The sequence below is a fragment of the Sander vitreus genome, chromosome 15 (genome assembly GCF_031162955.1).
Source record: "Sander vitreus isolate 19-12246 chromosome 15, sanVit1, whole genome shotgun sequence".
NCBI lineage: Eukaryota > Metazoa > Chordata > Actinopteri > Perciformes > Percidae > Sander > Sander vitreus.
The window spans coordinates 15,798,484-15,814,779 of record NC_135869.1 but is presented as its reverse complement, the minus strand read 5'-3'; the positions used below and the strand labels follow the sequence as shown (position 1 = coordinate 15,814,779).

The window sequence follows — 16,296 nt, the reverse complement described above, 5'->3', positions numbered from 1 at the left end:
CAGGAATCCAGCACAAGTCTTCTCCCTCATGGATTCTCTTTACATCACAACAGTTCTCCTCCAGCAACCGAAACCAGGCTGTGCACGGACAAGTAGAGTTAATGTATGCCAAGCCTCAGTGTCTGTGCCTGAGGGAGAGAGGCACATCATCTAGACGAGTAGATGGGATAGAAGGAAGATGAAAGAGAGAAAACAAATCAGAGGCCAAGGTGGGAGGAAGAGGGCCAGAGAGAGACTGACAGTGTGGTGTGATTTTCTTTCTACTACACATGCACACCCATAAATAAGCATTAGGACGAGAGGGGATATCAAAAATAGAAGTGAAAATGAATTGAGGAGGGGGAAAATAGAATCCAATTTGTAGTTTTAGGTAATAAGAGACTGAGTGAGAGGGAGGGATGGAGAGTGAGAGGGAGAGCAGCCAAATGACAGAGGCGTGTTTGTGTTCTGATTAGGCTGAGCCAAACAGAGGCGGCTCACCAATGGAGATAACCAACAAAGACATCTCTTCACTGGGGACAAATCTATGAACATCTTTTCACGGTCAGTATATATAATAGAGGAGGCATTCTTTTGTTTTTATGAAGGAAAAAGCAATCAGCCTGTGTGGATCCATGAATTCAGCACAGAGTTTACTGTTCATCGATCTTGAATAACGCAGATGACCAACATGCCTACTGGTTTTGGAGTTTAGGGGCATTAAAGTGTGCACAAGAGCAATTTTCATTCTTCCTTATGCTTAAGTGAGCCACTACTTGAAGCTAAATTATCATTATGTTCTTATGAACTAAACGGTTTTTTTTTAACGTCTTCACTCTCACCCTGGCTGCCAAGATCTGATGCAATCAAGCTGAATAAACAATGATGTGGGCTCTTTGGGCTAAGACAGGCTTCCTGGCATGGGTGTGCCCGCACCCTGTTTGGTTTCTCATCTTTATGGTTGGCGACAGTGAATAGATCAGATCCATGGCAGTGCAGAGCGAGGTCGTCTCTCTGGCAGGGAAATAAGGCTGGGGTACAGCCAGGGTTGGCAGGCAAGGACAAACTTCAATACTGATAGACTCTTTGATGAGGTCACTGTCTATCACACAAAGACTAACTGTCTCTGTCACTTGCATACTTACATAGCTTACATACTTGCTATCTATCTATCTATCTATCTATCTATCTATCTATCTATCTATCTATCTATCTATCTATCTATCTATCTATCTATCTATCTATCTATCTATCTATCTATCTATCTATCTATCTATCTATCTATCTATCTATCTATCTACACCACTCTTCTTGGTATGTCTTTGAGTCCTCTCTGTCTGACTTATACACACATCCACATAAATGAGACATAAACACTCACTAAACTCACTCACAAACTGCGAGAGGCACAAGAGAAAAACATCTTTGGGAAACAAATTAAAAGGATAACCATCCCTTGGATGAAAACATTCCCTCCTTGGTGTCGGTCAAACCAGAAAGCAAATCATATGCTTATTTTTCTGTAAATTAAAAATGTAAATGGTTCTCGCACTAAATTCCCAGACATCTAATTACAACATTGAAAGAGAGAGACAACTGATCCATGGTGGAAGAGGTTAGAAACCCAAAGAAAGATGATATGTTACGGGAGGGCACAGGATGGTGAGAAAAGTGTAGTTTGTTTGTTTGAGTTTATTTTCTTCCCCTTATCTGTTTTTTGTTTTATTGCTTTTTGGACTCAGTCATGCTCTTTAACTTGTCTTGCCTACAAACAGGAGTTTCAAGTTTCTTAGCAAAATCTGTGTATTGACATCAGCAGCATTGCTGTCGGACTCCTATTGTGAAATATTACACCAATCCTACCTGATTGTCCACAATAACAACAAGAGGATCATGTTACCTCAACTCAGATTACATCATCTCTAAGTCCAGCACAATCAACCATCATCCCCTTGTTTGACAATTAGAATGCTTGTACACAGAATGAACCCTCTAATCACAGTTTCACAGTCATTGGAACTGGTAGTTTTGAGAGAGTGAATGGAGCGGAACACAACGATACGGTAGTGGGCAAACTGAGGCGCAGTCTGGAAATTCCTGCTGGATTGTTTATGTTCTGGAAGAGCAGTAGGGAAAGGGGGAAACGCTAATGTATTGATGGTGACAATAGCGGTTCTGTGTCTGTAAAACAATGTGTATGACTGGCCAGCTAGAGCCAGGATTCTTTTGATTTATGTTCTGACCTCCAAACGTTCCTGAATGGCCTCGCAAACAAGCAGTTCTACTCAGAACGAGAGATGATGACCCCCCCTTTCCATGTGTGAATAAACAAGTGACCCACGTTGGGTCTGTGAGAGGTCACTGCACAGCGGAGTTATGGAAATGGACAGAGAAGAGGGCAGACAGACAGTGAGCCTCAGAGAGACAGAAAGTGAGTGAGTGAGTGAGAAGGACAGAGAAAGGGAATGGACAGAGAAGGAGAGATAGATGTTGTGTGTTTGTTTCTCCCTGTGGCCTCTGCTGCCCTAATGGACCCGGCCTCCACAGGCAAGTCACAGGGCAACTTGGGCTTCTCCTGTTTTGACTATATAAAGATTGATAGCTCCCCTCAGACACCAGATCAGCTCTATGGATAGTAATATGTCCCATGTGGCTACTTCTCCAGCCATACGCAGCCATGTAGATGGTGGCTGACCTCCACCTTTGAATATATTTCTGATCCTGGAATCAAGTCATATGGCGGTTCTGTGACACTACTCAGAATTATTCAGAAAGGATCCTTGATAGCAAGGCAAATAATAACAGAAACAGATAAGTGGAGCCACATTTGTATCCATCCTAACCTGGGATCAGGCTGAAGCACCCTGTCTAGACATCAGCTCCACTTACATTCCTGCATCCCACAGCACCCAGACCTCTTTTTCTTTCTTTCTTTTGCATCCTCTGCTTTTTTCACACTTTCCGTCTCTTCTTTTCTCTTTCCCATTTTCACAATTCAGTTCTAAAAATTTCCTGACCTCTGCAGCACACTTTTGTTTTTGATCTCTGACTCCCTAGTCTATCCCATCACTCTCTGAGTCAGGCTTAGGTGTGGTTCTCTGGGGATGATGACAGTTAAAGGAGGATGCGATAACATGGCTGAACCAGCAATGACCCGGCTACAGAGGAGGCAGACAGATTTCAAAGAATGTATCCTACAAAGATAACTTTTTAGGTTCCCCTTTTTTCCTTCTCTCTACTCATGTTTACTTTTCAAAATGCAAGTGGCTTGTTTGTCAGTACACAACAAGGGTGCATAAGAAAGAGAGCCCATGCATGTTTAGTGGCTCAGTAATTGTGACAGGGGTACAATTAAGGGAAGACCTAACCATGTCACGCTGCCCTCATTATACTGCAATTACGTTCTTGATTGTGAAACAAAGGTGCGCAACAATGGTTTGATAAGACCCCTTGTTTAATGAGACTTTGCTGTAACTCCTGTGTTCATTCAATTAGTAAACAGGTCTTCCATTTAGGACTGGGCACCCCAATTCTCATCTTCCCAAATGCGACACACCCCCACCCCTCACTACCCCCTGCCCTTAGCCTTCAGCGTCCCACATTGGGTCTTGGCATCCCCCTAAACATTCAAGACACACAGACTCCTCCTCCAACCTCCTACCCCCCTTCCCCTCAACCCCTGCACACACACCCATTTGATTGTGATTGACAGCGTCTTTGTTCCATTGTGCGGAGCTGTCGCCTCTGATGAAGACACATACACAGAGCTGAGGCGCTGCACTCATTGTACACCGCACAGAAACTACAGGTCTGCAACCAGTTGCACTGTCCTCTGATGAGGAGCTCCAAGAATTCGGTGAGTGTAACCAGCCTGGACATGGCAGGATGAGACAGGGTGTGTGCAGCCAGGACAATCTCTGGCTAGGCTATCCAGGCCAGACCGCAGGCCTCTCCCAGTGTGGACCAGGGGATCCAGGCCCTATGGGCTGAGGGGGCCAGCTGGAGAGGGAGGCTGAGGGCTAAGCAATGTGTCTGAGGAGGCCGTCATTAGGGTTCACCCCTCCTCAGGGATGGGAACCAGGTCACATTCTCTCACACGGCACAAAGCAGGGTGTGTGTGTGAGAGGGGTGGGGGTTCAAGGGAGGGGTTTTCATGGGGAATAGGCCATGACCTCTTTATATCCATCAACAGATCACTAACTTGGCCCATAGACATGATCATACAACACACACACACACACACACACACACACACACACACACACACACACACACACACACACGCATGCAAACACATGCTAATGTGTGCGTATGTGCACAGGCAAGAAAGCACACAAATATGCAAAAACAAGTACGTGCTCCTCAAGAGGCATTATGTGTGTCTTTACCTGAATATGGTCCCAATAGCTTATTTGTTACATGAAAACTTTCTATAATGCAAATTACAGTAACTATTCTAAATCATCAGTGTGGATTAATGTTGACTATTGTGTTATTGAAACATATAGTTACAACTCCAATGTATAAAACAAATCTGCTGATAAAAAGGCCAGTGTATGCAAGATTTAAACTATTCAATTATATTGCACTTGTCTATCTCAGGCCACTTAGGACAAATTCCTTTACACTACAGCTCCAGCTCTGCCGCTGATGATCCTGTGAAATCCACAGTTTGGCTGCCAGGGAAAACACTGTGAAATACTGCCCCCTCATGGTATTCAAGGAGTCTTGCAGACAGAGAGAAAATCCTTAGACTTGCATTACTGTAAAGTATCAAGAAAAATTATTAAGGATAAATCAGAATTCCGTTTATTTTTAAATCAAGATGCTAGATTAAAAATATCTTACACCCCTTCACAAACCTTGAAAAACATTCAGTTTATCAAAAGATTATAAAATATGATTTAACAGCAGTTATGACCATGAGAACACTATGCTATGGCAAACATGAAATTAAGCTTAAAGGCACAGCACAATAAAAGCAGATATATTCTTTCCATCTTTGTCATACATGTTATAACTCTGGTGAGCCTGAGTGAATTGTTAACTAGGCAGCTACAAGTTATAGCATATTATTTCTCTATAATGTTATTGTTTCTCTCTGTAACTGAGTTCATTTTTTGTACTTTGTTGTCTGTCCATGGGGCTTGTATCTCATGTCATGCCTGTGTGTGTTATTTAAATGATATAGACATCTAACCTCTATATAGCCACGCTATATCTGACAAAGGCATGGCCTTAGCTTTATAGTATGTATGTACAATAATCCAATGTGTGTGTTGCTTGTAATTCTGTGTTTTTGTGTATGTATGTCTCTGTGTGTGTATGTGTGTGTGTGTGTGTGTGTGTGTGTGTGTGTGTGTGTGTGTGTGTGTGTGTGTGTGTGTGTGTGTGTGTGTATATATGTGTGTACATGAGGTCATTCTGCATACAACATCTCTGTGACAAACTTGTGCAATTGTGCATGTTGTCTGGCAAAGCTTATCATGGTAGTTTCTTTGAACTAAAAGGCACCTCCTCTCTCCAGGGTTAATGGCTCTAGTCTGCCTGCTTAGCCCAAAACCTCAGGATAAGGCAGTAGGAACTGGGTGGGGTTCAACAATATGGGAGGGTAAGGATAAGGGGCAGGGTTGGACACCCTCTTCAGTTAGGTGAGATGGTGCGTCTACGCAGGCAGCTGCATGTAAGGCACTTGAGGATGCTCATGGTGATGTGCATGAGAGGGCCAAAATTGAAGAGTAGGTTGTAGAAGGTGTTGACAGACAGGCCACCAGTCTCATCTGCGTACTTTAAGGCCACAATAGGTGTGTAGAGGCTGTTAGTCAGATTCCTGAAGCGAGGGCTGTTCGACTCAATAACCTTTTTAGTGCACTGGAGAGACGAGAAGCAAAAGAAAGTTTTGACTGATTTTATTGCTATGTAGGCTGGTTAAATGTTTATAACAGTTAGTGATCAGATAAACAGAACAGTGATTCTTGAATCCTGAAATAGATTGGTAAAATGTTGTTAGTAAAAAGTTAGAAACCAGTTCCCTTACTTTAGCTATGTCCTCTGGCGTCTGGCCCATGGCTTCAAATATATCTATGGATGACGGCAGGTAAACGTCTTTAAAATAACGGACTGTTTCGGCATCTACTCCTGGATACTCCATCTTGGCCACATCCTCCATCATCTTTGTCTCAAACTCAGTGTGCACTGGGCCGGGCTCAATCATGGACAAACTGCGGGGAGTCAAATGTGGACAGGCCCGTGAGGGAGCATGTACAGTACAAAGCAAAGACAGATGTAAAAGCAGAACAGAGGAAATAGTGTAATCTACCGGATATTGAACTTCATCAGTTGCACGGCCATACTCTCACAGAAACCTTCCATGGCAAACTTAGAGGCAGTGTAAACATCATTGAACACCACTCCTAAATCAACAAAACAGAGAGATAAAGGACAGCATCACAGCAATGTATTATCACATTTCACAGCACTCTGTTAACAGCAGACATGTGTCAAACATTATTTACACATAAAGGCCTAAGATACTCAAATCAACCAAGAAACAGACATATGTCACATATGGAAACGCAAGTGCCAGACAGAATATGAAAGTAGGTTTAGCCTTCTTGCCTGTGATTAACAGGCAATTAACTTTTCTAGCAAACCCCACCCATCTGGCACTTCAAACAAGTTCAAACAAACTTGATTTGGAACTCCTTGCTATTTGACTCAAGTCATGTCAGCAGATCTTTACTGAAAATGTCTAACATAGGCAGACAGCTATTAAATAGAATATAGTTAAGCCTTTAAATACAGAGATATGTACTACTGCTATTGGAAAACAATACATTTTAGAAGGTTAGATCAAGATAAAAAGCATCCGCTACAGTGTATTCTTTTAGCATTTTACAGTAAAAAGTGCTTCTGTTATGTCATACAATTCAAATAATTATAGTGTTTCAAGTTTGTTAGGTGCCACTGAAATTGCTTCACATGGTATTGTAAACTGATTTCTGACTTCACTAATTCAGTAGATCCTAAAGCACAGAACACACTATGATTTACAGCTCAATATAAGTGATGGTCTGCAAAAAAAAAAGATTATCTTGTAGCTTGCAGACATTTAGAATTAAATTCTCCTGCTTTTCAATCGAGTTTTAGGCTAGCTAAATATGCCAGTTATACAAATAGTATTGTGTGTGATGTATCAAACTGGTTTACAATGTCTAAATGCAGTGCTCCTGTCTACACCTGCAAAGTCTTAAAACATGCCTTTTCATGGTCGGTTGGAATTGTAAATATCTTTTCTTGTGTTATAAGATCAGACTTAACTGGAATGCAGATTTTATTTTCCATTGTTAAATCTGCACAAATCATACCCTGAAGACCCATGACACTGCTCATGACCACGATGTGTCCTGAACGCCTCTTCTTCATGTCTGGCATCACTTCTTTGATCATGCGAACAACACCAAAGAAGTTGGTCTCAAATACTCTTTTCATCTCCTCGATGCTGATGCTTTCCACAGGTCCCAACAAGCCCACTCCTGCATTGTTGACTGACAGGAAACACACAGACACAGAGATTACAAACCTGTAATTATTAAAACAGTTGAGATATTGTTTTCTTAATATGAAGTGATATCTGTATTGTTTGCTCTGTTCACTTGGCCTTTCTACAAGAATAGATCCCTAATTGGTAGATTACAGATGGTATCTCTTGATATTGCCACCAGATGTCAGTGTGTGACAACAACAGAGAGGTGTGATGTAACACAAGTCCATGTTGAAGGGCCTCTGGGTCTTGAGTAATTAGGTGAAGGGGGATGCAATGTTGGATGGAAGCAGGTTTATAAATAGAACCTTTATCCAGGCTAAAGGGTTAAACACAACAACTGAAAAGAGTCACCTATGTGTGTGTTATTAATCTAGCAACTTACAATTTACCAAATCACCATCAAATGTTTTTATATAGTGATTGATCAATACCAAGGAGCCAATTCATTTCTGGTGACAGGCTGAGATTTCTGGGTTTGAAAATACATTGCATGCTTTGTTTTAGCTGTATGGACCCCCCCCCACACACACACACACACACACACACACACACTCAGAAATAAATAAGCAAAAGAAGGTGTCATGGGCATACAGAGTTGCTGACTCAGTTTCAGCTATATTTCACACACTCAGGATATCAGTATGGTGGTGCTTTCTGTTTGGGTGCAGAATCTATCTGCCCACTGGAATTTCAAGACTCTCCCAATCTCCTCCCCCCACCTACTCTTAATGTCAACTGCAAAACCACGGAGGACAGCGCTACAGGAGACCACCAAAAAACATTTCAGTTACTTCCAAACTTTGTCCTAAAGTTGTGATATTATTACAGTAATAACACTGTACTGCGATAGTTTGCTTTTCCACTTGACAAGTCTGTTAGACTTGTAGTGTTACGTGGTATGACATTACTAATTATGTTACAGTAAATACGGGCTACTTTCGCAGGAAGGTTGAGGGTTAATGTTCTATGCATTTGGTTATCACACAGATAAGAAACTGAACAAGGTCATATAATACATAACATAATGACTTTAGGTTACATACTTAAATTATCAACTGTTCTTAAACATATGATAAAAGAAATGAAGCACATGTATACAAGATAGATCAAATGTCATTCCAAGTTAGGAAAGGGGTCGAATGATAGATGCAGGCCTAGTTTCAGGTGTTACCCACTTACTCAGGATATCAATATGGCGGTCCTTGATATTGTTGATGCACTGCTTGACTGACTCGTCACTGCACACGTCTAGTGGAAGCAATATCAAGGTCTTGCCATATGCATCTCCTGCTGCCTCCACTAGCTTGTCTTTCTTCTTCAGGTCCCGCATGGTGGCAATGACTTATAGGGAGAGACGGAGAAGTGGAAAATATTATTTTAATTAATATGATGTGGCTTGAAACTTTACAAAAAGAGCCTCTATAATACCAGAAACTGTTCTTTAGACTTGTACAGTAACACAACTTGGAACCACATACAAATACTTCATCAATATCATCACAATCAAGATAACTTTTTATTGGAGTCCATGTTTGTCCTTTTTAAATTCAGTCATTTAGAAAACCATGAATACTTCTTTTCTGTAATAAAAAAAAACAACTCTTGACCCATTGCCACATTGATGAAATGACACACAGTACTGCGAAACCTCTGATCTACTGAACTAAAGCTTTCCTGAACAAATACACACAAACAAACACACACACACACACACACACACACACACACACACACACACACACACACACACACACACACACACAAACACACAGCTGTCAGACGTGCAGGTCAGAGTTCTTTTCAATGACCACGCCTGTCAGTTTACAGGACACAGAATTGATTTCCTCCGAACTTTACACGCTGGGCAACATTAACCCACATTCAGCACAGGAATCTATCATGACCAGTGACAGCAGCTATCAGCACAGTGTTGACTCGGCTTTCATGGCTTCTTCCATGTTGTGTGTTATGCTGACACTTTGCTGACTGACGTTATCTAGCAGAGAAAAAAGAGAGACTGTGCTGTTGCACATTGGTAATCAGGGGGAGTAAACAACCTCCTCTTCACACATTCATCTGAATCTACCTGTTGTCCTTGACAGATAAAGGCAACCCCTCACCTGATTCTTGTCTGATCAGAGACAGGGTTGGATAAGTAAGATTAAAAGAGGGATTGCAGTGCTGTAGAGGTTTTGCATTGCCATGCAATGTAATTAACATTTGACGAATAGTAATGAAACTTGGCCCTATTTTAAAATATTGCTGTGTAAGTGCCATGCGACTTGTCAGTGCAAGTTGTCGAATACACACAATGCATTACATAAGGACGTCTCATGAAGTCTAGTTTAGTCTAATCTTGTGATTTGAAAACTGTGTCCATGAAGCAACAAAGAGATTTACGTATTGGTAGAGAAGTGAACAAGAGATCCATTGTTCTTCTGGCTCCTGCAGGAATTACTCTTGGGCTGCTTAAACATTCTTGAATGAACCACATTGCATTGCACACACAGAGGTCTTTTAGGGGGTTTCTCTGAGTTTGGTGCATGTTACTGCAACTAATTATTACTTTTATGTGCAATGCAATATTTAATCTCTGTTGGATTTCCTAAGGGCCCTGGGAAAAGGGCAGATCAGCTTCATTGCTCAGAGGTGGCCTTATTGAAAGCAGGTCACATTGTGAAAAACAAATCTGCACAGACCAGTGTTCTGGGAGCAGTTAATCACTTTTGCTTTGCTCATCTATTTCACGGTAGTAAATCCCATCAGATCCTGATGGCCCTCAAAGAAGAAAAAAACTTGCACAGTGGTTCCTAAAGTGGCAAAAGGAGAGCAGGATGTGATAACTTAAATTGTCTAAAATTAGTTTAATAAGATCTTGTGTAAGACAACTGCTGAAATCATGGGGGTTCACTGTCACAGGCCTAGCCAATTCTGTTATTCTGCATAAAGTCACATCTAACAACAAGGGGGGGGGGGGGTCTTAAAGGCAAACTCTACCAACAGGGGAGGGGGTGGGAAGGTGGTCTAATGTAATTCTGTCTGCAGCTCCATGACATGGAAAGGTTTTGAATCTCCAATCCCTGGAGTGACATTAATGATGGCTGGGAAGCAGGAGAGGAGACCCACAGACCAACAATGTCAAAGTGGGACACCCTAACTCCACTGTGCACCAATGAAGACTTCAAACAAGGCCCTTGCTTTAGAGTGAACCCTCGCTTGTACAGGTCTCAAACTTTGTCCCCCTTTCAACACTCGCTCCAGTGAGGGGACTATAGGCACATTAGACACGGCACTAAACCGGAGCAGGCGGTCTACAATTCACTGCGATAAAGGAGGCTTTGTGCTGGAGAAGTCACTTGAAAGAGAACTGACAAGACTCTTTTTATGATTCCGCCTGGAAAGCGGCATCCTTGCAAAACCCTACCCTGGAAACTGCGCTTTCAGATGATAATTATTGAACCAAAGGGGCGACTGAATCCCAGACCTTACAAAAGGATATGGATCCGATATCACAAGGGTTAGCTATCTTAATGGACACTACACCAAAACACTTATTTGTGTTAGAACGGGAGTTGCGCATGAAACTCAACCGAACATTGTGCGTAAAGGAGGGTTGGTGCAATGAGCTTTGCAGGGAAAAGTAAACACGGAATAGGTTTTCAAGCGAGCCACACTGTTACATGCTTGCTGCTAATAGGTCCGATCAAAGAAACAATGTAGAAGAAAGCGCATTTACCATGGTAACGCTTCTTTTCATCTTTGGCCAGCGTGACGGCGATTCGTAACCCGATGCCGGAGGAGCAGCCGGTGATCAGCACAACTTTCTGCCCGCTGTTCGCCATGATTTGTCCGGGTAGGCGCTGTGTTTTTCAGCGGTCCTCTGCTGTGGATGGTCGCTGCCGAGGGAGCTACCGATCACCGGACTTTAAAAAAGTAAAGCGGATCATGCAGCCACCGCAGCCATGTGAGCCTAGCTAATTCAGTCACATGTTCAATCAAATCAGTAACCAAAAAAGAAGTGGCATTGAAAACACCTCGTGTAGACAAGATTTTAAACTTGATAGGTGCCGCTTGCCCTGAAAATGAAGTTAATTCCTTTAAAATGTGTGGCCGTGCATGCGCACACGTGCGTGTTGTAGAGGGGGCAGTGCTTATTTGATTTCTGAGCTGGTGACCCCAACGACAAATAGCCTATCTATAATATTCATACAGTAGTCACATTATGTTTTGTTCATACCTGATGGTATTTCTGGTTCACTACAGTTATTATTCTTAATAGGACGTATAGTTTTACCAGGATACATTTTTTGGTAGCCTACCCAACATGTTTTTACTATTATTTAATCTTAAATTATTTTAAAATAATTTAATTTAATTAGTAATTTTGAACACAATATTATAATTGAGGTATTAAATATATGGGCTGCACATATAATTTCATAACGAATCACATCTATTATTATGATTATTATTATTGTTATTGTTGTTGTTGTTATTATTATATGCTACCTAGGCTATAGCTACACCCAAATTAAGCACTTGTTTCGGCTCTAGTTGACTATTTATAAAACTAGTCCCATGCTTACATTTACCCTATTTCTCTGAAACTTTACTGCTTACTGTTTCATTTCTTTCAAGCGTATACTGTTATATTGTTTTATTGTTTCTATTATACTTTATTTTATTTTTGTGTAAAATATTCTCTTTTACTTTTACTCATTTTATTTTATTACTACTACTCTATTTTCTGTATTAAATAGTTGTTTCTGGAGCTGGCATGAAAAGAATATCACAGCACTTTGCACTGTGTATGATCGTGTATGTAACAAATAAACGTTGATTTGATTTGAGCTTACTTTTGGAAGGTAATGTTTCTAGTGACTTAATGCGCTGCATTGTACTGCCATCTGGTGGTAAGGAAAGCTGTAGCACACTTAAGAAGCACTCAAGCTTACTGAATTCATTTTTTAACTCATAAAACAGCTCATTGCGTCACTGTAAAATAATAGAAATATAAGAATGTAAAAGAATGGTCTGAGTTTGGTTATCAGCTGTCTCAGTTTAGTTTGACAATAATGCCATTAGCAAGGGTCTGTTATGGACTGTGACTAGTGGAACCTATTCTTGATGGTTGTTGTAAGGGTTTAAGGTGCCTCTGATAAGATCTCACTTTTCCTCTGATGAAAGGCCATAGTGCAAAAGTCAGAGTCTGTCGTGTTTGGGCCTGTTGCTAAATGTGATGCAACCTGATGCAAACTGTAGGTTTTCCATTTACTCAAATACTGATCTGCATAACCACCATGCAGGGATGAGTGGATGGTCCATAGAGCAATCTGGATTGATTAGTTAGTGAGCGATTTGTTCACCGTAATCTGTGATTTATGCCCTCCTCTTTTGAGTCACTCATTAAACTATTTTATCAAATGCCTTGCCAACTTTATGATTCACATTTCAAACACAAATGGTGGTTCCCCCAATAAAAAAAAACAACTATATATTCTTAATGTTTTATCATATTTTGATGTATTTAATGCATTCGTAAGATGATGGTTTCAGTTTTTAAGAAGTGGATTGAACTGGGGTTATCATAATGGATCTGGTCAGCTCAGGTGACCTTTGTTTGTGATTTGTACAGTTAAGGAGGATTAAGCACTATATAATAATTAGTTACAGTAATATAATAGTCATACATGTGGCTGTAAAGTAGCTCCACACAGATGAAATGAGGTTGGGTGTGTTCTCTGTTGATTTCCCCCCAAGCTTTTGAAACTTGATTATGTATTCCACTGATACAACAGAAAACATTTCTGCCCTTTAAAACATATTGCAAGCACACACTGACTATAGGTCCCCCTGTTTTAATCCTCCCCCCTGGTTAACCCCTTTAACCCCATTCCCATTTCAACATGGTAACACAGTGTGACGCATCACGGTTCCAATAAGGACAAGACAAGAGATTATGTGAAAGCAGAGGACACCCACCCACCCACTCTCTCTCTCTCTCACACACACACACACACACACACACACACACACACACACACACACACACACACACACACACACACACACACACACACACACACACGCAGAACAGCATAAGGAACAGTGGGAGAGCACAGGAACAGGTTCCTGAGTTTTCTAGCTTAATTTAGGTTACTACATGAATCGTCAAGAGAAGATATAAATTTCCGTTGTAATCTTGAAATGATTCTCCCAAAGGGAAGACATATTTTAACAATGAGTGGAGTCCTGGCCGGATGCATCAAGGGTCAGCCAGTAACCAGCAGGCTGATGGTGCGAAGATAGGTTGAGTCTTGCTGTGACAAAAATCAACCTGAGGCATGTTATGCATATGTAACTCAACATATGAGAATACATAATGGAACTTCTAGATCAAATTATCGCTGCTTGTGATAAACTGTCTGTTATGCTGACAACAGAGAGAAGACTGTCAGCTTACATTGAGTTCAGGCCCAGTTTCCTCTTGCTGATGTCTGCTTATTGATAACAACCATAAGATATGACCCATTTCTCTCACCAGAAAGCAGAAGTTTACAATGAGATAATAAAAGTTATTTAAAGCTGCTTTATCTGACAATGCAAAATATGCATTGTCAGATGAAGCAGCTTTAAATCCAAGCTGACAGTGTGCAAAACAACATGCACTGCATAGCGTTTCACGGCTACGTTTCAGATTTTAGGCATTTGGCTGACAATCTCAGAGTAATTGAGTGTAAAGGCAGAATAGATAGAATACCAAAAGAATAGCAGTCAAAAAATAGTCATACAAAAAAAGAGTGCCATTGAGCCTGTACACTACTAATGTGAGTGCAAAAATCCAGCTGTTGGTCTGAGCATGGCGGAGCTCTGTCATGGTCAGAGACAGACAGAGAATGAAAAATGACCCTTTGAACCAGACTAGCCCACCAACACTGACCCAACAATTAAAAAATAACCAAATAACCCTAAGGCTTTGCTACCAAATCATTAAGTCAGTTTTAGTTTAACTTAAATGACCCCTTATTTTGTATTATGACAATACAAGAAAGTATATAAAACTCAGTAGAGACCAGTCTTAAAGCTGTCCACCAGTGGACATGGTGCTTAAAGGGCCGGAGTAAGCCGCTGGAGTGAGGTCAGGGCCGTTCCTGGCATGCTTTCCCTTGTGCCTCCGGAGAAAGTTGACAGGTGTGGATAGAGATGAGGACGGCTGGGCAGCCAGTGGTGTCTACCAGCCTCCAAGCTATTGCTGTGGAATTTCAGAAGATTGAGACACTAAGACACAGAAGGAGTGAGGAAAGGGACAAAGAGGAGGGGATAACACAAGCCCATACATGACATGTGCTTTCTCTGCTTTTAATGTGTTGTTGTAAACCCTGCTCCCTTTTCTTACCTCAAACTTTACCCTCTCCACTTTCTCTACTGCACCTCTGCACCTACTGTATGTACCCACCCTCATTGTACTAATCAGAGCTTTCACCTGGTCCCTGTGACACCTCTGAGCCTACTCTTGCTGTGCCCTGAGCCCACATCATCCATCTGTAACCCCTTTATCGAAGTCCAAGTCATAGAAAATGACACCCCCATCTCCTCTACTCTCTTTTATAGCTAAATGGTTAATTTCCTGTGTACCGACCTTAAGGCTAGATGAGCAGATGCTCCTGGAACCTTCACGGGTTCCCATTTTATAAAGCATCTGTTTCCACTCATCATAATTAAAGATGGGCTGTATGATTAGGTTGAGATGCTGTTTTAAATGTACAATGCAGATCAAACTATTTGTTAAAACAAATGAATGTATACACTGATTTTCAAATATTTTCCCTACATTTTTTTTTTTACTTAAAAATGTACAATTTCTACAGTAATAATTCTTATCATACAGCAACTGACTAACCCTTGTTTTGACCCTCCTATTGATGGCATCTCCATGCAGTAGCATTATGTTCTGGCTGATGCTACCGTAAGGATAAGGGACTCTGGCTGTGTGAAAAGGGCCTAGAGGACTGGAATGTTTGCCACAGGTCAGGAGTGCCGCTTTCTGCTCTTTTGTGTGCAGTCTGCAGAGGAGGTGTGGAATGCAAACTTCATGAGAATAAAAGGGACGAAAGGGAAAGAGTAGCTGGGGGTCGGTTGGCGGGAGGAAGACTTAGAAATAGAGAAAGAATGGGTGCAAAGAATTAGAAACGAGTAAGCTGGGAAAGTGTTTTAGGGGTTCTGAGGCAGAAAGAGAACACAGTTAATTGAAAGCAAGTGCTAAAAGAGTAGCCAACGAGCTGCACCAAAAGAGGAGAGTTAAAACTGTTGCTGCAGATGCAGACCATACACAATGGAAACTCTACAGAGAGTGCTTTCAGAGCAATGGCACGCTGAAGATCATAATGTGGCATTTCTGAGCACCAGTTGGTGACATTCTTAGAAACATTCATAGAGTTACAGCTCATCATTATACGTCATCTCCGGGACATGCTGTTGAAAAGCATTACTCAAAGAGTGAAATTAGAATGGACTCAAAAATGTAAATTTAAATATAAAGACAAGGATTTTTGTGGCATAACACTTCTTCATGGAAACAAACAGAAACATAAAGAACCTTGCCACTTTTAGGTTATCCAGAGGGTTTCCGAGAGCAATAAAGGTAAAAACAGAAAGCAAAAAGAAACAACAGCATGGTGTCAATTACATCTTATCTTATAGGCAAACACACTACACAGATGGATTCCCAGGGGGGCTGTCCACTTAGCCACTGTGGCACCATGTCGCAGAAC

General features: G+C 41.3%; 1 protein-coding gene and 1 long non-coding RNA gene across 2 annotated transcripts; one reads left to right on the top strand and one right to left on the bottom strand.

The window, feature by feature from the left end:
* The first annotated feature begins 346 nt into the window (after positions 1-346).
* LOC144530455 (uncharacterized) lies at positions 347-5,404 on the top strand. The gene is made up of 2 exons (XR_013503110.1): positions 347-543; positions 3,037-5,404. It is a non-coding gene; the product is annotated as an uncharacterized LOC144530455 (long non-coding RNA).
* Positions 4,773-11,668, bottom strand: rdh8a (retinol dehydrogenase 8a). The gene is made up of 6 exons (XM_078270036.1): positions 11,262-11,668; positions 8,705-8,866; positions 7,347-7,526; positions 6,299-6,392; positions 6,017-6,200; positions 4,773-5,850 (listed from the first exon to the last, which is right to left on the bottom strand). Exons 1-6 carry the CDS (start codon positions 11,365-11,367, stop codon positions 5,623-5,625), a joined length of 954 nt encoding a protein of 317 aa, XP_078126162.1. The 5' UTR covers positions 11,368-11,668; the 3' UTR covers positions 4,773-5,622.
* Positions 11,669-16,296: the final 4,628 nt, after the last annotated feature.